This window comes from Stegostoma tigrinum, chromosome 16, assembly GCF_030684315.1.
Source record: "Stegostoma tigrinum isolate sSteTig4 chromosome 16, sSteTig4.hap1, whole genome shotgun sequence".
NCBI classification, from domain to species: Eukaryota; Metazoa; Chordata; class Chondrichthyes; order Orectolobiformes; family Stegostomatidae; genus Stegostoma; species Stegostoma tigrinum.
In genome coordinates this window covers 67,356,444-67,383,149 of record NC_081369.1, presented here as the reverse complement: position 1 = coordinate 67,383,149, position 26,706 = coordinate 67,356,444, and the positions used below count along the sequence as shown (strand labels likewise).

Below are 26,706 nucleotides of genomic sequence, written 5' to 3'. Positions count from 1 at the left end.
GCAAGTTCCCCAAGCCACTAATTGACTCTCACTGGATAAAAATCCTGGCACTCTCTTTTTAATAGCACTGGCAGAATACCTACATCGAAGCAAGGTCATTGGGGTCATTTAAGAGACTGCTGGACATGTATATGGTCACAGAAATTTGAGGGTGCATACATGAGGATCAATGGTCGGCACAACATTGTGGGCTGAAGGGCCTGTTCTGTACTGTTCTATGTTCTATGTTCTATGTTAGTATACTAAAACTACTTGACCTCACAGATAATCAGGGAATAAAACAAAAGTGTTTAAACATTGGTTACATTTATCATCATGTAAATTTGGATTGTCATATTTGCGTTGGTAGCAGGGGAAGAATTCATAGATGTATTTGGAACATTTCCCAGAACAATATTGAAGCAAATTAATGCAGACGCTGGAAACTGTGCTGAAAACAACAAGTGTTGGAGATCACAGATTAGATAACACCCACAGACAGAGAGCAAACTAACATTTCAAGTCTTGATGTCTCTTCAGAGCTGATGTGAAGTGTGGAGGGGACAGTATTTATGCAAGGAGGGAGGTGGAGCGCTGGGGGAGAAAGGGTATCGATAGGGCAAATTAAGCAATTGAAATGTGAGAATGGCAGCACAATGGTGTGTCTAACTGCCAGACAAGAAAGACAGTCCCACTTGATTAAGGGGAGGCAGGAGGGGAGAGAGGACATGGTAACACAGATTACAACCAATAAAACGAAAAGAAAGGGAAGGAACAGGATTGGGTTCATAATCTGAAGGTGCTGAACTCATTATCAAGTCCAGAATGTTGTAAAGCATCTAGTCTGAAGATGGGATAACAAGGTGTAGAACTGGATGAACACAGCAGGCCAAGCAGCATCAGAGGAGCGGAGAAGTTGATGTTTCGGGTCTGGACCCTTCCTCAGAAAAAATTCACTCAATCTCAGCTGTCCATACCTTACATATGCCTCCTCCTTTTTCTTGACCTGAGCCTCAATTTCTCTGGTCATCCAGCATTCCCTACAGCTACCAGCCTTGCTCTTCATATTAACAGGTACATACTGTCTCTGAACTCTATTTTAAAGGCTTCTCACTTCCTAACTGTCCTGTGAATAGCTCCTGTCTGATATCATGAAAACTGGCTTTACTCCAATTTAGAACTTTAACTTTTGAATCAATTCTATCCTTTTCCATAACTGTTTTGAAACTAATGGAATTATGATCCTTGCCCCAAAGTGCTTCCACACTGACACCTGCCCTGCCTTATTTCCTAACAGAAGGTTATGTATTGCTTCTTCTCTAGTATATATATCCATGTTGTAATTGAGAAAGTTTTCTTGTACAGACTTAAATTCCTCCCCATCTAAGCCCTTAACACTACGACAGTCCCAGTCTACGTTTGTAAAGTTACAATCCCCTACCATTACAACCCTGTTATTCTTAGAGGTATTAGAGATCTCCTTATAAATTTGCTTCTCAATCTTCCAGTGACTATAAGGGGACCTATAATACGATGCCAATAAGGTGATCATTGCTTTCTTATTTTTCAGTTTGTGCCTAAACGATCACCCACCCCCACACAATGTACCTCCACCTATACTGGCCCTACTTACGCGTTCTCTGATTTCTGAATGAACACTTAATTTGAAAAGTTCCCTGTCTTTACCTGAGGGCACACCTGCCTGTAGTATTCTTCAACAGACAGACATTGCTGAGGACAGGAAGCCAGGATCCTGGCAACAACATCACACTTTCTCCAATCAGCAGCTGCTGCTTCTGCACTCTGACCTCCAGCAATTCCAGCTGTAAACATATAAGAAAGAAAATGAGAAGTGGCCTCAAAGTGGGAGATCAACACACAAATCCAAGCTCTCACTCCCTGTCAAACCTGAACAATACTCCCAAATCAGTATACATAAACCCCAAGCAGACAACATCTGACTCATCTTCCACGTACAACCTGTCACAGCCCAAACCAGAAAACACAACTCCCAAACACACATCCAACTCCTCTCCAAAAATCACTCCACCTTAAATTTGTGTACATGAACTCGCAAATGAGTCCATATGACTGAACACTAAACTCCTAAAACCCCCACCAAAAGTATGAATACATTCTTTCAACATATAACTCCTAACTGCACCACCTCCCTAAAGCACGTGTGCATCCACTGAAACTTGTACACTCCTAACATCTGAACAAAAAATTTTTGCAAAATGTTCTGTCTAAGGTTTGAAGTCTTGTGTACAGCAACCAGCACCAACATGCTGATCAAAGCATTGACTTTTGGTTTTGGAAGTAACTATCATACAAATGACAAGAGTAGGCAAGAAAATGAGAGGAAATGCTGCTCTTGCACCCCCTGAACCTGTAAAAAGCCCCACATACACAACATCTACACCCCAAACCTGTGCACAGCCCCTAAAACACAGGTCCTAACCCCCAAATGTATATGTTCCTTTGCAATGTGTATATCTCCCTCAGAAACCTGTGTACACCCCATTCTGCCTCATCCCTCCACTGAAGGTACAACTTCTATATATCTCAACAGGGGTAAAATAATTTTATGGTTCGATGACTCCAATTCATATGTTCATAACAACTACCGTTTGACTTAGAGGCTCCTTTTTCATCTCATTAACTACATTACTAGGTGATCTAGTAATTTAAAATGATATCATCTGCATTTGTGTTGATTTGCGGGGTATTTGAACTCAAACAGAATTAGAAGAAATCTTCAATATTCTCAAAAATCATAAACTCTCCATTAAATTCATAATACACAATGAAAATATCCTAGACACCACAGGATTTAATTTGGCATAAGACAACACATGTAAGGTAGCAACAAAGGTTATCAAAATAACACGCCCTTCAACAAAGAAAAAGCTATCACTTTAAACAAGCCCTCGGCAGACTAATGAAATCACAACTAATGTGTTTCCATTGCATAAACGCAAATCTGGAAGATTTTAATTGACAGAACTATTCTTCTGTTGCATTGCAAAAACAGATTTGCACTTAATAACTAAGAGCATTCAAGACAACAGTAACTACTGCATCTTCCCAGATATTGTAGTACCTTTTGGATCCATGCAGCCTTCAGCTACTGACAACATAGGGTATTTAGACTCTCACAGAAGCAGAATAAGAATAATTTATCAATATCCTTAATGATCATCACTGCTCCAAAGAAATTAAAGCTGCAGCGTACGAGAATTGCATTAACTTCTTAGACACCACAATAATTAAACTGACCCAAAGCATAAGTCAGTAAAAATGTTACTTTTTAAAATAACTAACACACACTTCTATACAGAAAAATCCCATCACTTATAAACATGCTTACCAAAGACTGGTCTGATTCCCCACTCAGAGCATGAACACTACCTGTGAAACCTCAATCACCCCAAGCCTAAACATAGCCCAAAAACCCATTCACCCTGAGCTCCAGTACTACTCGATAAACCCTGACTATTCTGAGCTCCAACACCATTCAGGGGACTGATGAGGGCAGAGCAGTGGACGTGAACTACATGGACATCAGTAAGGCGTTCAACAAGGTTTGTCATGGTAGACTGGTTAGCAAGGTTCGATCATATGGAACACAAGGAGAGCTGGTTACTTGGACACGGAACTGGCTCAAAAGGTAGAAGACAGAGGGTGGTGGCGGAAGGCTGTTTTTCAGACTGGAGGCCTGTGACCAGTGCGGTGCCACAAGGATCGGTGCTGGGTCCACTACTTTTTGTCATTTATATACATGATTTGGATGTGAAGGCAGGAGGTATGGTTAGTAAGTTTGCAGATGACACTAAAATTGGAGGTGTAGAGGACAGTGAAGAACGTTACCCCAGAGTACAACAGAACTTGATCAGGTGGGCCGACGGGCCAGGGAATGACAGATGGAGTTTAATGCAGATAAATATGAGATGCGGCACTTTGGAAAGGAAAATCAGGGGAGGTTAATACACTTAATGGTAAGGTCCTGGGGAGTGTTGCTGAATAAAGAGATGTTAGAATGCAGGTTCATAGTTGGTTGAAAGTGGAGGTGCAGGTAGATAGGATAGTGAAGACGACGTTTGGTATGATTGCTTTTATTGGTCAGTGCACCGAACATACGAGTTGGGAGGTCATGGTGCGGCGCTACAGGACATTGGTTAGGCCACTTCTGGAGTATTGTGCGCAATTCTGGCTCTCTCCGAAACATGTTTGTGAAACTAGAAGGGGTTGAGAAAAGATTTACAACAATGTTGCCAGGTTTGGAGGGTTTGAGCTACAGGGAGAGGCTGAACAGGCTGGAGCTATTTTCCCTGGAGTGCTGGAGGCTGAGGAGTGAACTTAAAGAGGTTTATAATATCATTAAAGACATGGATAGGGTAAATAGTCAAGGTCTTTGCCGCAGGGTGGAGGTGTCCAAACCTAGACGGCATTGGTTTAAGGTGAGAGGGGAAGGATATAAAAGGGGCCTAAGGGGCAGCTTTTTCATGCAGTGGGCGGTGGTTGTATGGAATGAGCTGCCACAGAAAGTGATGGAGGCTGGTATGATTACAACATTTAAAACGCATCCGGATTGTTACATGAATAGGCAGGGTTTTGAGGGATATGGACCAAATACTGGCAAATAGGGCTAGATTTAGGTAGGACATCTGGTCAGCATGAATGAGTTGGACTGAAGGATCTGTTTCCATTCTGTACATCTCTGCAACTACCCGAGAAACCCCAATCACCCCGAGCCTGAACACAACCCAAGAAACCTCGAACACCCCGAGCCTGAACACTGGCCAAGAAACCCCAATCACCCCGAGCCTGAACACTGGCCAAGAAACCCCAATCACCCCGAGCCTGAACACTGGCCAAGAAACCCCAATCACCCCGAGCCTGAACACTGGCCAAGAAACCCCAATCACCCCGAGCCTGAACACTGGCCAAGAAACCCCAATCACCCCGAGCCTGAACACTGGCCAAGAAACCCCAATCACCCCGAGCCTGAACACTGGCCAAGAAACCCCAATCACCCCGAGCCTGAACACTGGCCAAGAAACCCCAATCACCCCGAGCCTGAACACTGGCCAAGAAACCCCAATCACCCCGAGCCTGAACACTGGCCAAGAAACCCCAATCACCCCGAGCCTGAACACTGGCCAAGAAACCCCAATCACCCCGAGCCTGAACACTGGCCAAGAAACCCCAATCACCCCGAGCCTGAACACTGGCCAAGAAACCCCAATCACCCCGAGCCTGAACACTGGCCAAGAAACCCCAATCACCCCGAGCCTGAACACTGGCCAAGAAACCCCAATCACCCCGAGCCTGAACACTGGCCAAGAAACCCCAATCACCCCGAGCCTGAACACTGGCCAAGAAACCCCAATCACCCCGAGCCTGAACACTGGCCAAGAAACCCCAATCACCCCGAGCCTGAACACTGGCCAAGAAACCCCAATCACCCCGAGCCTGAACACTGGCCAAGAAACCCCAATCACCCCGAGCCTGAACACTGGCCAAGAAACCCCAATCACCCCGAGCCTGAACACTGGCCAAGAAACCCCAATCACCCCGAGCCTGAACACTGGCCAAGAAACCCCAATCACCCCGAGCCTGAACACTGGCCAAGAAACCCCAATCACCCCGAGCCTGAACACTGGCCAAGAAACCCCAATCACCCCGAGCCTGAACACTGGCCAAGAAACCCCAATCACCCCGAGCCTGAACACTGGCCAAGAAACCCCAATCACCCCGAGCCTGAACACTGGCCAAGAAACCCCAATCACCCCGAGCCTGAACACTGGCCAAGAAACCCCAATCACCCCGAGCCTGAACACTGGCCAAGAAACCCCAATCACCCCGAGCCTGAACACTGGCCAAGAAACCCCAATCACCCCGAGCCTGAACACTGGCCAAGAAACCCCAATCACCCCGAGCCTGAACACTGGCCAAGAAACCCCAATCACCCCGAGCCTGAACACTGGCCAAGAAACCCCAATCACCCCGAGCCTGAACACTGGCCAAGAAACCCCAATCACCCCGAGCCTGAACACTGGCCAAGAAACCCCAATCACCCCGAGCCTGAACACTGGCCAAGAAACCCCAATCACCCCGAGCCTGAACACTGGCCAAGAAACCCCAATCACCCCGAGCCTGAACACTGGCCAAGAAACCCCAATCACCCCGAGCCTGAACACTGGCCAAGAAACCCCAATCACCCCGAGCCTGAACACTGGCCAAGAAACCCCAATCACCCCGAGCCTGAACACTGGCCAAGAAACCCCAATCACCCCGAGCCTGAACACTGGCCAAGAAACCCCAATCACCCCGAGCCTGAACACTGGCCAAGAAACCCCAATCACCCCGAGCCTGAACACTGGCCAAGAAACCCCAATCACCCCGAGCCTGAACACTGGCCAAGAAACCCCAATCACCCCGAGCCTGAACACTGGCCAAGAAACCCCAATCACCCCGAGCCTGAACACTGGCCAAGAAACCCCAATCACCCCGAGCCTGAACACTGGCCAAGAAACCCCAATCACCCCGAGCCTGAACACTGGCCAAGAAACCCCAATCACCCCGAGCCTGAACACTGGCCAAGAAACCCCAATCACCCCGAGCCTGAACACTGGCCAAGAAACCCCAATCACCCCGAGCCTGAACACTGGCCAAGAAACCCCAATCACCCCGAGCCTGAACACTGGCCAAGAAACCCCAATCACCCCGAGCCTGAACACTGGCCAAGAAACCCCAATCACCCCGAGCCTGAACACTGGCCAAGAAACCCCAATCACCCCGAGCCTGAACACTGGCCAAGAAACCCCAATCACCCCGAGCCTGAACACTGGCCAAGAAACCCCAATCACCCCGAGCCTGAACACTGGCCAAGAAACCCCAATCACCCCGAGCCTGAACACTGGCCAAGAAACCCCAATCACCCCGAGCCTGAACACTGGCCAAGAAACCCCAATCACCCCGAGCCTGAACACTGGCCAAGAAACCCCAATCACCCCGAGCCTGAACACTGGCCAAGAAACCCCAATCACCCCGAGCCTGAACACTGGCCAAGAAACCCCAATCACCCCGAGCCTGAACACTGGCCAAGAAACCCCAATCACCCCGAGCCTGAACACTGGCCAAGAAACCCCAATCACCCCGAGCCTGAACACTGGCCAAGAAACCCCAATCACCCCGAGCCTGAACACTGGCCAAGAAACCCCAATCACCCCGAGCCTGAACACTGGCCAAGAAACCCCAATCACCCCGAGCCTGAACACTGGCCAAGAAACCCAAAACATCCTGAGCTCCAATACTACCCGAGAATCCCTGAGCTCTAACACCACCTGATAAACTCCAAACACCCTGAGCTTCAACACTACCCAATAAACTCCCATCAGCTCTATTACTACCCAATAAACCCTGATCACCTTGAGCCTGAGCACTAACCAATCCCCGATCATGCCAAATCCTGATGCTGCAAAAGAAATTGTTTCCAAAGCTCCTCCCAAACAGTGACAGTTTGGCCGGTCAGATCTTCATGTTGGCCTGATTGCTTACTTCCAGCTCCTTCTACTATTCCTCTGACCACTGCCTGAATACCATTCGGCTTCATCAATCTCTCGGACAGCAGCTGCCCACAGCGGCGTCGCAGCCATGAAGGGGTTTGTGAAAATGTTCGTGTTTTTCCAACACACGCAGGCGCCATCTGCAAGAACAAGCAAAGTTCAACAGTATGTTAAAAACACACAAGCATTCCATGACCCCTAGCCAAATATCTCTCTCCTACAGAGAAGTGTTATGACAGAGACAAAGAGCCAAATCAAATCAACCTCATTGTATTTGCAAAACAGTAAAATTAAAATATTCAATGACGCTCAAAAGTGATCCAAACAATTCTTAACCAGACTTTTTGAATATCTAGTAGCAGACTTAGTGAACAACTATACCAAACACCAAGTAATAGCTTAAGCAGAAGAGTTAACAATTTATGAATAATGCAAAGCTTATGGAGAGCAAAGACAAACAACAAGGGAACCTAATTAATGTCTATGATTTAAACCCAACCTATTTCCATTCATACTCCCAATCTCAGAAACAGGAAGGATGCAGTAACAATGTTGGGGCTGTACAACAGGCCACCCAACAGCAAGCGTGAGATAGAGGTACAAATATGTGAACAGATAATGGAAAGATGTAGGAGAAACAGGGTGGTGGTGGTGATGGGAGATTTTAATTTTCCCAACATTGACTGGGATTCACTCAGTGTTAGGGGTCGAGACAGAGCAGAATTTGTAAGGTGTGTCCAGGATGGGTTTCTAGAGCAGTATGTATGTAGTCCAACTCGGGAAGGGGCCATACTGGACCTGGTGCTGGGGAATGAACCTGGCCAGGTGGTTGGTATTACAGTAGGGGACTACTTTGGAAATAGCGACCACAATTCTGTAAGTTTTACAATACTCATGGACAAGGATAGGAGTGGTCCTAAAGGAAGACTATTAAACTGGGGAAAGGCCGACTATACCAAGATTCGGCAGGATCTGAGGAATGTAGAAACTGTTTGAAGGTAAATCCACATTTGATATGTGGGAGGCTTTTAAGGAGAGGTTGATTAGTGTGCAGGAGAGACATGTTCCTGTGAAAATGAGGAATAGAAATGGCAAGATTAGGGAGCCATGGATGACAGGTGAAATTGTGAGACTAGCCAAGAGGAAAAAGGAAGCATACATGAGGTCTAGGCGACTGAAGACAGATGAAGCTTTGCAAGAAAATCAGGAATGTAGAGCGAATCTGAAATGAGGGATTAAGAGGACTAATAAAGGACATGAGATATTGCTGGCAAACATGGTCAAGAAAAATCCCAAAGCCTTTTATTCATATATAAAGAGCAAGAGGGTAACCTGAGAAAGGATTGGCCCACTTAAGCACAAAGAAGGAAAGTAATGCGCTGAGTCAGAGAAAATGGGTGACATTCTTAACGAGTACTTTGCATCAGTATTCACCAAGGAGAGGGACATGACCGGGTGTTGAGGTTAGGGATAGATGTTTGCTTAGTCTAGGTCAAGTTGACATAAGGAAGGAAGTGTTAGGTATCCTAAAAGACATTAAGGTGGACAAGTCCCCAGGTCCGGATGGGGTCTATCCCAGATTGCTGAGGGAAGCGAGAGGAAATAGCGAGGGCCTTAACAGATATCTTTGCAGCATCCATGAGCACAGGTGAGGTCCCAGAGGACTGGAGACTTGCTAATGATGTCCCCTCGTTTAAGAAGGGCAGCAAGGATAATCCAGGTAATTATCGACCGGTGAGCCTGACGTCAGGGGTAGGGAAGCTACTGGAGAAGATACTGAGGGATAGGATCTATTCCCATTTGGAAGAAAATGGGCTTAATCAGTGATAGGCAACATGGTTTTGTACAGGGAAGGTCACGTCTTACCAACTTAATAGAATTCTTTGAGGACGTGACAAAGTTGATTGATGAGGGAAAGGCTGTAGATGTCATATACATGGACTTCAGTTGGGCGTTTGATAAGGTTTCCCATGGTAGGCTGATGGAGAAAGTGAAGTCACATGGGGTCCAGGGCTAGGCAACAGGAGGCAGAGAGTACTAGCAGAAGGTAGTTTCTCAAATTGGAGACCTTTGACCAGCGGTGTTCCACAGGGATCTGTGCTGGGACCACTGTTGTTTGTGACATATGTAAATGATTTGGAGGAAGGTGTAGGTGGTCTGATCAGCAAGTTTGCAGATGACACTAAGATTGGTGGAGTAGCTGATAGTGAAGGGGACTGTCAGAGATTACAGCAGAATATAGATAGATTGGAGAGTTGGGCAGATAAATGGCAGATGGAGTTCAATCTGGGCAAATGCAAGGTGATGCGTTTTGGAAGATCAAATTCAAGGGCGAACTAAATAGTAAATGGAAAAGTCCTAGGGAAAATTGATGAACAGAGAGATCTGGGTGTTCAGGTTCATTGTTCCCTGAGGGTGACAACGCAAGTCAATAGGGTGGTCAAGAAGGCATATAGTATGCTTTCATTCATTGGGCAGAGTATTGGGTACAAGAGTTGGCAGGTCATATTGCAGTTGTATAGGACTTTGGTTCAGCCACATTTGGAGTACTGTGTGCAGTTCTGGTCGCCACATTACCAAGAGGATGTGGATGCTTTGGAGAGGGTGCAGAGGAGGTTCACCAGGATGCTGCCTGGTATGGAGGGTGCTAGCTATGAAGAGAGGTTGAGTAGATTAGGATTATTTTCATTAGAAAGATGGAGATTGAGGGGGGGGGGGGAACCTGATTGAGGTCTACAAAATCACGAGGGGTATAGGCAGGGTGGATAGCAAAAAGCTTTTTCCCCCCGCAGAGTGGGGGACTCAATTACTAGGGGACATGAGTTCAAAGTGAGAGGAGGAAAGTTTAAGGGAGATATGCGTGCAAAGTTCTTTACACAGAGGGTGGTGGGTGCCTGGAATGCGTTGCCAGCGGACGTGGTAGACGCAGACACGTTAGCATCTTTTAAGATATATTTGGACAGGTACATGGATGGGCAGGTTAGACAGAGGGTCTTGATCGGCGCAGGCTTGGAGGGCCGAAGGGCCTGTTCCTGTGCTGTAAGTTTCTTTGTTCTTTGTTCACATAGAGAGGCAAACAAATGCAATTAAGGGACAAGTAAAAAGAAAAGGGAGGTGTAACTAGCCAGTTCTTTTAATCAGGCTCCATAATTCATAACCTCGCAGGTACAGAGGATAATATCTCGCTTGATTTCTGAATATATTAAGGCTCTGGGGAAAGAAAAGTCATTTAAATCAAAGATTCTCATCTCTGAATTTTCAATCAGTTGTTAATGAGGAGATAACCAGGGAGCAATCAAAACTGCATCTTATACTTGCTCATGTACAATCCTTCTGACTCACACACAAATAAAAAAACCCATTTCAACTTTTGGTTTCTCTTTGTTCGTCTGATTGTCTCCCTATGAGGCCCCAGTTAATATTCAAACATCTCCCAGCTTTTTGGGTGCAATTCATCTTTGGAGCCGAAACATCTGAAGTGTTCTCTGGACGAGAATCAACCCGCAGTTAACTGCAAAGCCTGGTCTCAAACAAAAAATCAGGTTGCTCTTTTCTTTCCTAAAAGGAAAAAAGCAAGCTACAGCTTAGAGTCCGAAAGTCTCACTTAGCTCTCAGTTCAAAGCCCCAAACCACACAAAAAATAAACAATACCTTAGCAAGGGTTCTCATGCTATGAATGGCTTCTCACTTCTTGCAGCAATAAGCCTTTCCCATGCAACCGACTCAGCAGACTATCCCAACTTTCCCCTACTGTAACACCATCCCCTTTCTTTCCTAAGCTTACCCAACTCCATATCCTTCTTATAACATTCCGTCAGCTTCCACATTGCCCACATCCACTCAAACCTTCACCATTACAACATGACTAAATGTGAAGTCATACACTTTGCTGTTAAACAAAAACAGAAATGAAGAGTGTTACTTTAATAGTGATATATTGGGAACTGTGGACGTAACAAAGGGATCTAGGTATCTTTGTACACCAGTCAATGAAAGTAAACAGGAACAAAAACAAGATAAAGTGTGAAGCTGGATGAACACAGCAGGCCAAGCAGCATCTTAGGAGCACAAAAGTTGACATGTCGGGCCTAGAGCCATCAGAGTTCTGATGAGGGGTCTAGGCCCGAAACGTCAGCTTTTGTGCTCTTAAGATGCTGCTTGGCCTGCTGTGTTCATCCATCCCCACACTTTGTTATCTTGGAATCTCCAGTTCCCATCATCTCAGGATGAAAACCAAAGTTGCTGGAAAAGCTCAGCAGATCTGGCAGCATCTGTCGAAGAGAAAACAGAGTTAACGTTTCGGGTCCGGTGACCCTTCCTCAGAACTGGCAAGTAAACACAGACAGATGTAGCAAGCAATTGGGAAGGCAAATGGTATTCTGACCTTCATTGCAGGAGGATTTGTTCAGAAGTAGGGATTTCTAACCACCTCTATATAAAGTTACCATTGTTCTTAAGGACTTATACGGATGTTCTCTCATTAGATAGACAACTAGTGGAGACTTTAACCCGAGGGGCACCAAGAGAGGTACAAGGTTGAAAGAGCGGGATCTTCATAATAACCCCAACTGGTAGCGAGTTTTGAGAACATACCACCTGGCTTCACCGGAGGCTCACTGATGATGTTACCTAGAATGGTGACGAAACATCTGAAAACGAACCTTTCAGCTCAGTGAGCAAACTCACATCCAGAACCTCAACTGGTGCAGGCACTGAACTGTTGTTTTTTGGCATCACTCTATGGCAAATCAGCAATCCAGCCAACCTACTGCAGCTGCATTGCGCTGCATACAGATTTGGTCTCCCTATCTTCGAATGGATATACTTGCCAATGAAAGAATACACCGTAAGTTTACTTAGCTGGAACTGAGGAAGACAGAACTGTCCTGTCAGGAGCGATTAGATCTGTATTCACTGGAGTTTAGAAGGATCCGGGGGCGGAGAGAACCCAATTGAAATACATAAAATTCTAACAGGGTTGGACAGACTAGATGCTGAAAGAATATTTTTCCTGGTTAGGGAGTCTGTAACCAGAGAACACTATCATTTAGAACTGAGGTGAGGAAAAATTTCTTGATTCAAAGTGTAACGAACCTACGGAATTCTCCATCACAGAAGGCTGATGAAGCCAAGTCACTAAATATATTCACAAAAGAGATAGGTGAATTTTTAGATTTTAAAGGCATCAAGGGATATGTGGTGAAAGTAGAAAACGACATTGGGATGGAGGATTAGTTATGATCATATTGAATTGCAACCCAGGCTTGAAGGGCCAAGTGACCTATTTCTGCTCCTAGTTTCTACGTTTCTAATCCGAACGCAATTACTCTAAAGATCTCTTGCAGTCCCTCATGCTCCATCAATTCATCCTAAGCTCTGCAGCCAGCATAATAACCAGTCCAGGACTGACTGCCTCATCACCCCGGTAGTAAACCAAAATTATAATTCCCAATGTTGTGTATAAGAACATAAGAAATAGCAGCAGTAACACATCATTCAGTAATTTGAATCTAGTCCACCATTCAACAAGATCATGGCTGATCTCCTATTTCAACACCATCTTTCTGTACTATTCCAACTCCCTTGCTGTTTATAATCTGTAATAATCTAGTGATCTCAGATTTGATTATATTCAGTGCCTAAGCCTCAACAGCTCTTTGGAACAAATAACTCAGGATTCTGAAACTTGAGTGAAAAAAAATGTGTCATCTTAGTTCTAAATGGCTTGCCCCATAACTGGGAGAGGGTCCTGTGATGTTGATAGCACACCTCACCACAGCCAGTGGAAACATCCTTTCTGAATCTACCCTGTTGAACCCTTTAAGGGTTTTGTATGTTTGAACAACATAGCATCTCGTTCTTCTAAGCTCCAGAGGATACAGTTCCAGTTTGTTTAATCTTTTCTCACAGGACAATTACTCCAGCCCAGAAATCAGTTTGGTGAATGTTTGTTACACTCCTTCAATGACAAGTATATCGTTCCTTAACCGAGGAGACCAAACTATACACACAACATGCCAGCACACCAAGGCTCTCTACAGTCGCAGTAAGACATCTTTACTTCTATATCCAAATTCTCCTGTTTAGGTGGTCAACACACATTTGCGTTTTTAATTGCTTGCTAAACCACAAACTAAATCACAGTATCTCGTGAACATGGGCACCCAAGTCCCTTTAAAGTTCAATACATCCCAGCCTCTCACCATTTAAGAGATACTCTGTCATGATGTTTTTTTTAAACCAAAGTGGATAATTTCATGTTTATCCACACTGCATTCCATCTGGAAAAACCTCTTCAAATATTGCACCCTCCTCACAACTTCCACTTCCACCTGGTTTTGTGTCATTTGCAAACTTGGAAATATTACATTTAACCCCCACATCCAACTCATTCAAAGCTGGGGCCCAAGCTCTGATATTGCAGTACCCCACAAGTCACAGCAAGCCAACCTGAAAAGTTTCCATTTATTCCCACTGTTTGCTGTGCATTAAACAGTTCTCAATCCAAAGCAGAATATTCCACTTCATCAAAATAGAAAATGTTGCAGAAACTTGGCTGATTTTCAGCATGTGTAGTATTCTGCTTTTATTGTCCAAACCACTTGTGTTCCAATTTTGTTTGCTAACCTCTTCAAACCTGTGCTCACATCATTGAAAGCTTTCAAAACAAAATCTAAGTGGCCCAACTTAAATAACAAAGTATAGAGCTGAATGAACACAGCAGGCCAAGCAGCACCTTAGGAGCACATAAGCTGATGTTTCGGGCCTAGACCCCCCATCAGAAAAGGGGGAGGGGGAAGAGGGTTCTGAAATAAATAGGGAGACGGGGGAGGCAGATCAAAGATGGATAGAAAGGATAGGTGGAGAGGAGACAGACAAGTTAAAGAGGCGGGGATGGAGCCAGTAAAGGTGAGTGTAGGTAGGGAGGTAGGGTGGGGATAGGTCAGTCCAGGGAGGATGGACAGGTCAAGGGGGCAGGATGAAATTAGTAGGAAGGAAATGGTGGTGCGGCTTGAGGTGGGAGGAGGGGATAGATGAGAGGAAGAACAGGTTAGAGAGGCGGGGACAAGCTGGGCTGATTTTGGGATGCAGTAGCGGGAGGGGAGATTCTGAAGCTTATGAAATCCACATTGATACCATTGGGCTGCAGGGTTCCCAAGTGAACTATGAGTTGCTGTTCCTGCAGCCTTCGGGTGGCATCATTGTGGCACTGCAGGAGGCCCAGGAAGGATATGTCTTCTGAGGAATGGGAGGGGGAGTTGCAATGGTTTGCAACTGGGAGGGTACAGTTGTTTATTGCGAACTGAGTGTTGGCGTTCTGCAAAGCGGTCCCCAAGCCTCTGCTTTTTTGAAGAAGGGTCTAGGCCCAAAACATCAGCTTTTGTGCTCCTAAGATGCTGCTTGGCCTGCTGTGTGCATCCAGCTCTACACTTTGTTATCTCAGATTCTCCTGCATCTGCAGTTCCCATTATCTCTAAGTGGACCACCTTGTCCAGTTTCCCATTATCTATTCTGTTCATTTATTTGTCAAATACATAACAGATTGTTAAATAAGATAATAAACATAATACATATTTATAACATAGTGGTGACTCATGTTATTTTGCTAGTGTGCATTTTCCTTCCAACTATTAGGTCTGTAAGTGTATGTTTACTTTCTCTCTCCTTTCTTAAATAATGAGGTTTTTACCACCATTCTATTTTCTAGAACCATTCCATACTCAATAGGCTTTTGAAGGATAATAACCAACTTAACGGCTAGTTGTACAGTCACAGCTTCCAACTTTCTGCAATCAGGTCCAGGGTATTTATCTACTTTAAGTCCCATTATTTACACAAGGATATTCAGTAATATTAATATGTTGCAGTTTATTGTTTACACTAGGGCCAAGATGCTCTAAATTCCTTTCAGGAACACCAGGACTTTTTTTTTAAGATAGTACTGAACAGCGAAGGAGTGGAAATGGGGTAGACATGACGAGACCCGAGTATCCTTGTATACAAGTCACTGAAAGTAAGCATGGATCAGGCAGTGAAGGCAAAAATGGTACGTTGGCATTCACAGCAAAATGATTTGAGTGAGAATCTCAAAAATCCATAAAATCCTAAACAGGACTAAACTCAAAAAGGATGTTCCCAATGACTGAGGAGTACAGATTCAGGGATTGTCGGCCATTTGGGACAGTGGAGAAATTACTTCACTGAGGGGTGAACCTGAGAAGTCTGTGCAAAAGAAGGTGGTTGAGGCCAAAACATTGAATATTTTCAAGGCATCAGATATAGTCCTTAGGGCTAAAGGGATCAAAAGGTTTGGAGAAAGTAGAAACAGGTTACTGAGTTGGATGATCAGTCACGATCATACTGAATGGCAGACTAGGCTCGAAGGACTGAATAACGTATTGCTGCTGCTACTACTTTCTATGTTTTATAATAGCAAGGGCAGTCACTCATTTTGCTACAGGAGTTGAGCTATTTTGTCCAAGTTTGGATCAAAGTTGTAATGTGGTCAGGTGCCAAGTGGCCCAAGAGTATGTTGCCCATAACTTAGGGGTGGCACGGTGGCTCAGTGGTTAGCACTGTTGCCCCATAGCATCAGGGACCCAGGTGCAATTCCACCCTCAGGTGACTGTGTGCGGAGTTTGCACATTCTCCCTGTCTGTATGGGCTTCCTCCTCCGGGTGCTCCGGTTTACTCCCACACTCGCGGGTTAGGTGAACTGGCCATGCTAAATTGCCCATAGTGTTCAGGGATGTGCAGGCTAGTTGGGTTAGCCAAGGGAAATGCTGGGTTACAGGGATAGGGTAGTGGGTTGAATCTGAGTCGAATGTTCTTCGGAGGGTTGGTGTGGACTCAGTTGTCTGAATGGTCTACTTCCACACTGTACGATTCTACGATCAGTGCTAGCCTATCTGTAGACTGCAATCTCCCATGACCACTGTATTAGCCTTACGTGCACCTTTGATTTCCTGATTTATACTATGATTTACATTATCACTGCTTTTTTGTAGCCTTTAAACAAGTCCCACCAAAGTTTTGCCCTGCTTTTTTCCTTGTTGCACTCAACTGACATTATGAATTCTCACTGCTAATGCCTCTTTAATTAGGAGAGGTACCCCAATACCATTTCCCTGCTCCCTGTCCTTCATAAATGTCACTTTGGATATTCAGAAGACAGTTTTGGTTGCTTTGTAGCCATGTTTTTGTAATGGGTATCAGGTCACAAGTATAATTTCTACTTAAATTGACAATTGTTTGTTTTGTAGTTAGTGCTGCAGATATTCAAATACATGCCCCCTTTCAATTTTTTTTAAACACTTACTGTGAACTCTGGTTGCACATGCTGAAGTTTTACTTATAGTCCCTTCCTATCATACTCTGATTCTCATTACCTTTTATTGTTACCTTGATCTATTTTCTTTGTACTTCTCTTGAATTTACTCAATCTTCCCTGAGATGACATTCTCACTATTTTACTGTTCGTATAAGTGACTAGAAAAGCAGCCTCAGCCATACAGCCCAATGGTACAGCCCCCAATTTCCCCTGTCCCCAGTGCCCTTTGAATCAAACCCATCTTCCCAAATCAAATTTTGGGGTATCTTTGCATCTTACCTTATGCCAATTTGCATATGGCTCATGTAATAGTCTAGAGTTAATTATTTTTGATGCTCTGCTTTTCAATGCAGCATCTAGTTCTTCATACTGCTTTCGTGGGACCACCTCCACTGTCTTACCCATTGTTTCAGCCTGCTCCTCTCTCCACCCCCCGCCCCCGGTCCATTACATCCATAAATCCTCGGACACTATAACAGTTTCGGCTGGCGCCACCTCCTCTTTATCATGGACATGCAAACCCTTTACACATTCATCCCCCACCACCATGGTATCAAGGCTCTCTGCTTGTAATGCTGGTGTCAGTTACTAAGAATGTAATAACTGAACATTTGGAAAGGGGTGACAGATGTGGTCCAAGTCAGCAGGGATTCACTAAAGGAAAATCATGCCTGACACATCCTTTGAAATTTTTTGAGGATACGACCAGTAGAGTGATAAGGGTGAATCAGTAGATGATGTGTATCTCCACTTTCAAAAGGCTTTTGACGAGGTTCCACACAACAGATTAGTTAGGAAAGTTAAAGCTCATGTTTTCAGAGGTAATGTATTGATATGGTGAGAAAACTGGTGGACAGGCAGGAAGCAGGCGACAGGAATAAACAGGTCCTTTTCAGAGTAGTAGACTGTAGATGAGTCAGTTGGTGCAGGGTCCAAATGCTGGACCCCCAGCTGTCCACAGTAATACATTAACCATTTGGATGAAGGAATTGAAGGCAATATTTCCATATTTGCAGATGACACTAAGCTGGGTGGCAATGTATGCTGTGAGGAGGATGCTAAGAGGCTGCAGGGTGACTTGGTCAGGCTGACTGAGTGGGCAAATACTTGTCAAATGCAATATAACATGGGTAAATCCACATTGATCACAAAAACAGGAAGGCAGATTATTATCTGAATGGTGGTAGTTTAGGAAAAGGTGAGGAGCAATTAGATGTTGATTAGACCTGGATGACATGATGAAACGGTTGCTGAAGATTGGCATTCAGGTGTAGCAGGCAGTGGGGAAAGCTACTGGCATGCTGGCCCTTATAGCAAGAGGATGAGCATCGGAGTAAGGATGTCTTGTTGCAGTGATGCGGGACCTTGGTAAGGCCACACCTTGAGTAATGTATGCAGTTTTGTTCTCCTAGTCTGAGGAAGGACTTTCTTGCTATTGATGGAATCCAGAAGAGGTTCACCAGACTGGTACCTGGGGAGCCGGAGGGACATGAGGGAAGACTGGATCGACTGGGCTTGTATTGGCTGGAATTTGGTAGAATGAAGAGGGATCTCGTAGAAACATATAAAATCCCATGGAACTGGATAGGTTAGATGCGGAAAGAATGTTTCCAATGTTGGGGATTATCAGGGCTAGGGGTCACAGTCTAAGATAAGGGGTAAGCCATTCTGGACTAAGATGAGGAAGAATTTCTTCACTCCCACGTTGTGAATCTATGGAATTCTCTCACACAGGAAAGCTGGTGGGACCAGTTCATCAGATATATTCAAAAGGGAGCTGGACGTGGCCCTTGCGGCTAAAGGGGTCAAGGAGTATGGAGAGAAAGCAGGAGTGGGATGTTGAGATTGCATGGTCAGCAATGATCGTATTGACTGGTGATGGAGATTTGAAGGGCCAGATGGCCTACTCCTGCATCTATTTACTGTTTTGTTATGATATTACCCGAAGACTGACTTAGAACTTCTGTATTTGTCCTGGGAGTATTTGATTGGGATGGTGTAGAGGAAGCTTTAGCTCCAGTTAAGAGTTAAGGAAGTTTTGCTTTCAAACTACGAGTAGAGAAGGTTTTACCTTGTGTTGAACCCTGTGCTGTCCCTGTCCTGGGAGGGTTTGATGGGGCCAAGTGTAGAGGAGGCACTGTAGCTCAGTAGTTAGCCCTGCTGCCTCACAGCGCCAAGGACCCAGGTTGGATTCCACCCTTAAATGACCGTGGAGTTTGCACGTCTCCCTGCATCTGTGTGGGTTTCCTCCGGGTGCTCCGGTTTCCTCCCACAGTCCACAGATGTGCAGGCTAGGTGGACTGCCACGTAAAATTGCTCATAGTGTCCAGGGATGTGTAGATTCAGTGGGTTCTAGGGAGATGGGTCTGGGTAGGATGTTTTGAAGGTCAGTGTGGACTTGTTGGGCCAAAGGGCCTGTTGTCACACTGTTGGGACTCAATGAGTCCTGCACTGTATCTAAAGGCCTGAAATGTTGCCACCCACCACCACTTTCGCCCTCAACTTCTCTTTTAAGTTGTTTCATTTTCTTCAGGTCAAAGTGGTGGCCATAGGTACCCGCATGGGTTCCACTTATGCCTGTCTCTTCATGGGTTACATGAAACATTCCTTGTTTAAGTCCTATACCGGCCCCCACGCACAACTCTTTTTCCGATATATCAATTATATCATTGGTGCTGCTTCCTTCTCGCATCTGGAATCTGAAAAGTTCAATTTCATTTCCAATTTCCATCTGACTATCACTTTCTAATGCTCTGCTTTTCTGCTGGCATCTAGCTCCTCTTATTGCATATTTAGGACCACTTTCATGGTCTTACCTAGAATAGTCGCCTCTCTGGTCTATCTCCGACTCCTTCCTTCCTCGACATCTGTTTCGATTTCTGGGAATAGGCTGGCCACTAATAGCCACTACAAACCAACTGACTCCCACAGCTTTTTGGACTACACACCCTGCCTCCTGTAAAGACTCCATTCCATTTTCCCAGCTCCTCCATTTCCGTTGTACGTGTTCCAACGGGCCACCTTTGACAGCACAGCATCCGAAACTGCCACCTTTTTCCTCAACTGAGGATTCCCCAGTACAGTTGTTGATAGAGCCCTCAAATGGGTCTGAACCATCTCCTGCACTTTTGCTCTCACCCCCGCCTTCCCTTCTACAACAGCGATTGGGGTCCCCTCGTCCTTACTTATCATCCTAACAGCATTCACATCCAAAAGATCATCAATTGTCATTTCTGCCACTTCCAGCGAGATGCCACCACCAGACATATATTCCTTTCCCCTCCCTTGTTTGCCTACTGCGGGGAAACACTGGCCCACTCTTCCTTCACTGCCACCCCCTCAACTCCGAGGCACCTTCCACTGCAACCACTTAAGGTGTGACTCCTGCCCATTTACCACCTCCCCCTTCAGTATTCAAAGGCCCAAACATACCGTCCAGGGAAACCAGCACTTTATCTGCACTTCTCACAATCTAGTCTACTGCATTCGCTGCTCACAATGTAGTTTCTTGTTCATTGGGGCTGTGAAGTGTAGACTGGGTGACCGCTTCGCAGAACAACTATATTCTGCCTGCAAAAAAGACCTTGAGCTTCCAGCTGCCTTCCATTTTAATACGCCATCCTGCTCCCTGGGCAAGTTCCAAACATCAAGTTCCTCAGAGCGATGATAACCGACGACCTATCCTGGACTTCCCATGTAAATGTGACAGTCAAGAAGGCACAGCAACACCTCTTTTTCCTCAGGCGGCTTAGGAAATTTGGCATGTCCATAAGGTCCTTCACCAACTTCTGCAGATGCGTCATTGAAAGCATACTGTCCAGATGCATATGGCTGGTATGGCAACTGCTCTGCCCAGGACCATAAGAAACTAGCGACCTACTGAAACTACAGACCAGACCATCACAGAAATCAACCTTCCATCCATGGACTCTATTTACATAGCTCGCTGCAGTGGAAAGGCAGTCAACATTATCAAAGACCCATTGCACCCTGGCAACGATCTCTAACGACCGCTTCCATCAAGTAGAGGATACAGAAGTCTGAGCATGCACGAGCAGGTTCAGGAACAGCTTCTTCCCAGCCAATACCAGTACTTTGAACTGATTCCAGCCTCAAATAATATAACCTGGATGCACCTAGGTCTTTTTCATTTGTACATCCTTTGCATACTGTGATCTGCCTGTACTGCTCGTAAACAAAGCTTTTCACTATATTTCAGTATATGTGACAATAAATCAATCAATCCATATCTCTACCTCAGTCTTGCTACAGTAATCCAGCAAAGCTCAGTGCAAGCTGGGAGAACAACATCTCACTTTCCTCCTGGACCCTGCAGACCTCCTGATTCAATACTGACTTCAGTAATTTTAGGGCCTAAACTCTCCCCTGCCCTAGCCATTAATCACAGATGTCAGGCCTCGTAATCACAACCTGCCATTACACAATACCAATTGCTGGCCAATACCAGTCCCTACTGACAGCTATTCACCATCCCAGGCAGATCATTAGCCACTCTTGTCTGCCCAACTATTCTTCTCTCTCTTTGGGCTCTATCCCCACCTACTGTTTACTCCTGATTTCCCCCCCACCCACCCATCCTATCTTCTGCATACAAATCACCATTTTCCTATCTACCATCAGTTCCGAGGGAGGGTCACCAGACATGAAATTCTGATTTTTCTTCACAGATGCTGCCAGACCTGCAACTTCTGTTTTTGTTTCTGATTTACAACACGTGCAGTTCTTTTGGTTTTCATTCCCCTGACTCTGGTCTCTTGCAAAAGGCTATCCTTCCTACCATCGCCAATTAGGCTCTGAGCTGTTTCACTAGCATAAGGTCAGGGACAATTACCTGTTTTGTTCCTCCCTGTAAGATCAGCAACTCCTTGACAACAATTGGTTGATACACTCGATCCAGAAGGTTCCGTAAAGCCTGTTGGCAGCTGTGCTGCTCAGCATCCGTAAGGCCCTGTCAATGGTACACATGTTACACAAAACAACTTTGAGGACTTGAGTATTACAGTTTTACCATTAAGTTGATGAGGGGTGTCAAACTCAGTTTCAATCCTAGGATTCTAAATGAGACAGCTGTAGAAATAGTGGATACTTATGATTATCCAAAACTCCCTATATTTTGGAATGATCCTATCAGATTGGAGGTTAGCAAATATAACATTGCTGTTCAAGCAAGGATGGAGGGGCAAAACAGGGAATAACAGGCCAGTTACACTGACGTCAGTCACGAGGAAAAGGCTGGGATTGTCTAGTGCACTGGTGAGGCCATACCTGAAATCCTATGTGCAACGTTTAAGAGAGAATATACATAACTGGAGACTGCATAGTAAAGCTTCATTAAATTAATTCAGGGGATGAGGGGTAAAGGGCTGAGTAAATTCAGCCAATACATTCTAGAGTTTAGAAGAACATGACATAATCCCATTAAAAGCCAAAATTCTGTAAAGGCTAGACATGAGAAATACGGAGAGGGTTGATTATATTGGTTCGAGAATCTAGAATACTGAGGCATAATTTTAGGATTAGGGACCAATTAGTTAAGATTGAGATGAGGAAAAACTTCTTAACTGAAATTATTGTGAATCTGAGATGGAGCATTTCAGCCACAAGGAGAGGCTGGATAAGCTTGGGTTGTTTTCCCTGGAGCAGAGAAGGTTGAGGGGGCATCTGCTAGAGGTGAATAAGACTACGAGGGGCATTTGCAGGGTGAACAGAAAGCAGCTGTTTCCCTTAGTCACAGGGTCAAGAACAAGGGGGCACACTTTCAAAGTGAAAGGCAGAAGGTTTAGGGAAAAAGAGTTTCACTCATAGGGTGAGGAGAGTCTGGAATGCATTGCCTGGGAGGGTAGTTGAGACGGGTAACGCCATAACCTTTAAAAAAGTCCATGAATGCGCACTTAAAATATCATAACATTTAAGGTGATGGGCCTAGTGCAACAAAGTAGGTTTACTGTAGTTATGTATTTTTGATGGTACAGACTATATGGGCCAAAGGACCTCTTCTGTACTATACGATTCAATGAGGAGCAGACCAGAAAATAGAACTAAGGTAGATGATTAGACATGCGTGGAGCAGATTTGAGGTGTCGAATTGTCTGCTGCACATATATCATGTGGTTTATTGTTTCCTTGCTTGAAGTGATAACGCCAGGTTGCTGACAAATATTAGAATCGGTTACTGTACCTTCTGTTTTTCTCTGTCCTCTTGATGCGAATACTCCTCTGATGTCAGGTTCAAATGATACTTGTTTGGTGAATATGCCAGCTGGCAGAGACTGGCTAACAAATCTCCAAGATGCCTGGTGAGGATCAGGCTCTCTAAGGAAGAGTGTTGAGCGACGTCGAGGAGTGCCATAGTGACAACGTGAAGCCTCCACATTCCTCTGGGAGATGCCAAATAACAAACCAGTTTCTCCACAGTTGCTGCAAAATCTGATCTGCATCTAAGAGGAGTTCCCACTCCTGGTAGAAGGTATGGGCAGATGCCAAGAATGACAACAAACTGCAGTGCAGTCTGGACTATTTTCTGTTGTGAGATGCTCAGAGTATCTGGAGGTAATGCAGGAGCACATTCTGGAGACTTTGGATTTGGTTTTGGGGGTACGAACTGCACTAACAACTCGATCATCGTCTGCTTTAAACACAAAAGCTGTACTAGAACCTCAGAAACAAAGTTCCAGACTACATCATCTGACCTCACTGCCCACGTTAACTGAGATATCACCTGTTCCCTCAGCTGCTGTAAAGTTGCCCAGTTAGAATCCTGCTGCAGCTTCTGGTCGAGGGCTAACAGATTGTGACACAGTGTCTGCCGTAGCACATTCTCTTGACTGCTCTGTGCCGTCCATGCTTCTGAAACCAATAAAAACAAAGTACATCAGGAAAGAAACTACCTGTTTAGTGTTTGTTCCAGACCAGCTCTCCCTAACCAGGAGGTTTCTGTTCCACACTAATGAAGAGCTGGCTTTTATCATTCAAAGCTTCCATTCCAATGTTTTAACTTCCTTGATGTTCTTGAAGAATTTCTCCTACCTCCCTCATTACTGACAGTCCTGTCCACAGGCCACTCTTCACCACTAACCAAACCCCATCCCGCACCCCAGGACATCTTTCTCCTTCCCTAGCCCACCCCAGGGTGCCTATTCTTCTCCCCTTTCTCTCGCCTAACCTGTCACGTCCTCCAGCCTGCCCTGGTCGACCCATCGTCTCAGCCTGCTCCTGCCCCACCGAACTCATCGCCACCTATCTGGACTCCATTTTCTCCCCTTTGGTCCAGGAACTCCCCACCTACGTCCGTGACACCACCCACGCCCTCCACCTCCTCCAGGACTTCCAATTCCCTGGCCCCCAACACCTCATTCACCATGGACGTCCAGTCCCTGTACACCTGCATTCCGCATGGAGATGGCCTCAAGGCCCTCCGCTTCTTCCTGTCCCGCAGGCCCGACCAGTCCCCCTCCACCGACACTCTCATCCGCCTAGCCGAACTCGTCCTCACACTCAACAACTTCTCTTTTGACTCCTCCCACTTCCTACAGACTAAGGGGGTGGCCATGGGCACCCGCATGGGCCCCAGCTATGCCTGCCTCTTTGTAGGTTACGTGGAACAGTCCCTCTTCCGCACCTACACAGGCCCCAAACCCCACCTCTTCCTCCGGTACATGGATGACTGTATCGGCGCCACCTCTTGCTCCCCAGAGGAGCTCGAACAGTTCATCCACTTCACCAACACCTTCCACCCCAACCTTCAGTTCACCTGGGCCATCTCCAGCACATCCCTCACCTTCCTGGACCTCTCAGTCTCCATCTCAGGCAACCAGCTTGTAACTGATGTCCATTTCAAGCCCACCGACTCCCACAGCTACCTAGAATACACCTCCTCCCACCCACCCTCCTGCAAAAATTCCATCCCCTATTCCCAATTCCTCCGCCTCCACCACATCTGCTCCCACGATAAGACATTCCACTCCCGCACATCCCAGATGTCCAAGTTCTTTAAGGACCGCAACTTTCCCCCGCACAGTGATCGAGAACACCCTTGACCGTGTTTCCCGTATTTCCCGCAACACATCCCTCACACCCCGCCCCCGCCACAACTGCCCCAAGAGGATCCCCCTCGTTCTCACACACCACCCTACCAACCTCCGGATACAACGCATCATCCTCCGACACTTCCGCCATTTACAATCCGACCCCACCACCCAAGACATTTTTCCATGCCCTCCCCTGTCAGCTTTCCGGAGAGACCACTCTCTCCGTGACTCCCTTGTTCGCTCCACACTGCCCTCCAACCCCACCACACCCAGCACCTTCCCCTGCAACCGCAGGGGATGCTACACTTGTCCCCACACCTCCTCCCTCACACCTATCCCAGGCCCCAAGATGACATTCCACATTAAGCAGAGGTTCACCTGCACATCTGCCAATGTGGTATACTGCATCCACTGTACCCGGTGCGGCTTCCTCTACATTGGGGAAACCAAGCGGAGGCTTGGGGACCGCTTTGCAGAACACCTCCGCTCAGTTCGCAACAAACAACTGCACCTCCCAGTCGCAAACCATTTCCACTCCCACTCCCATTCTCTAGATGACATGTCCATCATGGGCCTCCTGCACTGCCACAATGATGCCACCCGAAGGTTGCAGGAACAGCAACTCATATTCCGCCTGGGAACCCTGCAGCCATATGGTATCAATGTGGACTTCACCAGTTTCAAAATCTCCCCTTCCCCTTCTGCATCCCTAAACCAGCCCAGTTCATCTCCTCCCCCCACTGCACCACACAACCAGCCCAGCTCTTCCCCCCCACCCACTGCATCCCAAAACCAGTCCAACCTGTCTCTGCCTCCCTAACCGGTTCTTCCTCTCACCCATCCCTTCCTCCCCCCCCCAAGCCGCACCCCCAGCTACCTACTAACCTCATCCCACCTCCTTGACCTGTCCGTCTTCCCTGGACTGACCTATCCCCTCCCTACCTATCTTCTTTACTCGCCATCTTCGGTCCGCCTCCCCCTCTCTCCCTATTTATTCCAGTTCCCTCCCCCCATCCCCCTCTCTGATGAAGGGTCTAGGCCCAAAACGTCAGCTTTTGTGCTCCTGAGATGCTGCTTGGCCTGCTGTGTTCATCCAGCCTCACATTTTATTATCTTGGATTCTCCAGCATCTGCGGCTCCCATTATCACTGATACTACGTCCTCCAGCCCCTCTTGTCTTGCCTCCACAACAGCGGGACACATCCTTTCCCTGTTGCTCTCCCCTCGCCCACAGGTCACTCGTGGTCACTCACGTCCCCAGGTCCCTCACCCCCAGGCTGTGTGAGCTCAGTCAGAGCCTCTACCACTCTCTTCAACGGCGGCGCCATGTCGGTGACTCTGCGCAAGCGCGGAACTTAAGCTCGCGCGAGATTCCCGCCGTTTATAAAGCTGCCACGTGACATCAACGGCTGCCCATTCAGCCGGAAGGTCACGCTGTAAGTGCTGCTTGGCCTGCTGTGTTCATCCAGCTCCACACTTTGTTATCTGCATCTGCAGTTCCCATCATCTCTGTAAAGTCACACCAATCTGATCAACCCCATTCAGTCAAATACAGCGCAGAGGATAGGACTCAGCACGCATCTTGACTGAGCCCGGGGCCTGGCATCAGAATCGCAGCTGCTGTATTGGTGGAGGCGACCACGGTGAGGTAGGCCCAGAGGCAAAGATGGTGCCTGAGGATCGGCAACTTCGTCGTTGGTTGGGTCCAGTGCAGATGGTGACAAAGCGGTGGAGGAGGGATGGTAGCACAGGCTTTCTTGGTTGTGATGAGCTCACT

General features: G+C 46.4%; 1 protein-coding gene across 3 annotated transcripts in view; it reads right to left on the bottom strand.

Annotated features, from left to right (window-relative positions):
• The window catches only part of tango6 (transport and golgi organization 6 homolog (Drosophila)), a 153,796-nt gene extending 127,490 nt beyond the window's left edge, over positions 1 to 26,306 (bottom strand). For all 3 annotated transcript variants that reach the window (XM_059651822.1, XM_059651823.1, XM_059651824.1), the window contains exons 1-5: positions 26,200 to 26,306; positions 23,081 to 23,748; positions 21,734 to 21,850; positions 7,543 to 7,690; positions 1,666 to 1,802 (exon numbers count right to left, since the gene is read on the bottom strand). In XM_059651822.1, coding sequence (XP_059507805.1) covers positions 1,666 to 1,802; positions 7,543 to 7,690; positions 21,734 to 21,850; positions 23,081 to 23,748; positions 26,200 to 26,257 — 1,128 coding nt within the window. In that variant the 5' untranslated portion in view covers positions 26,258 to 26,306. The remainder of the gene's footprint in view (positions 1 to 1,665; positions 1,803 to 7,542; positions 7,691 to 21,733; positions 21,851 to 23,080; positions 23,749 to 26,199) is intronic.
• Positions 26,307 to 26,706: the final 400 nt, after the last annotated feature.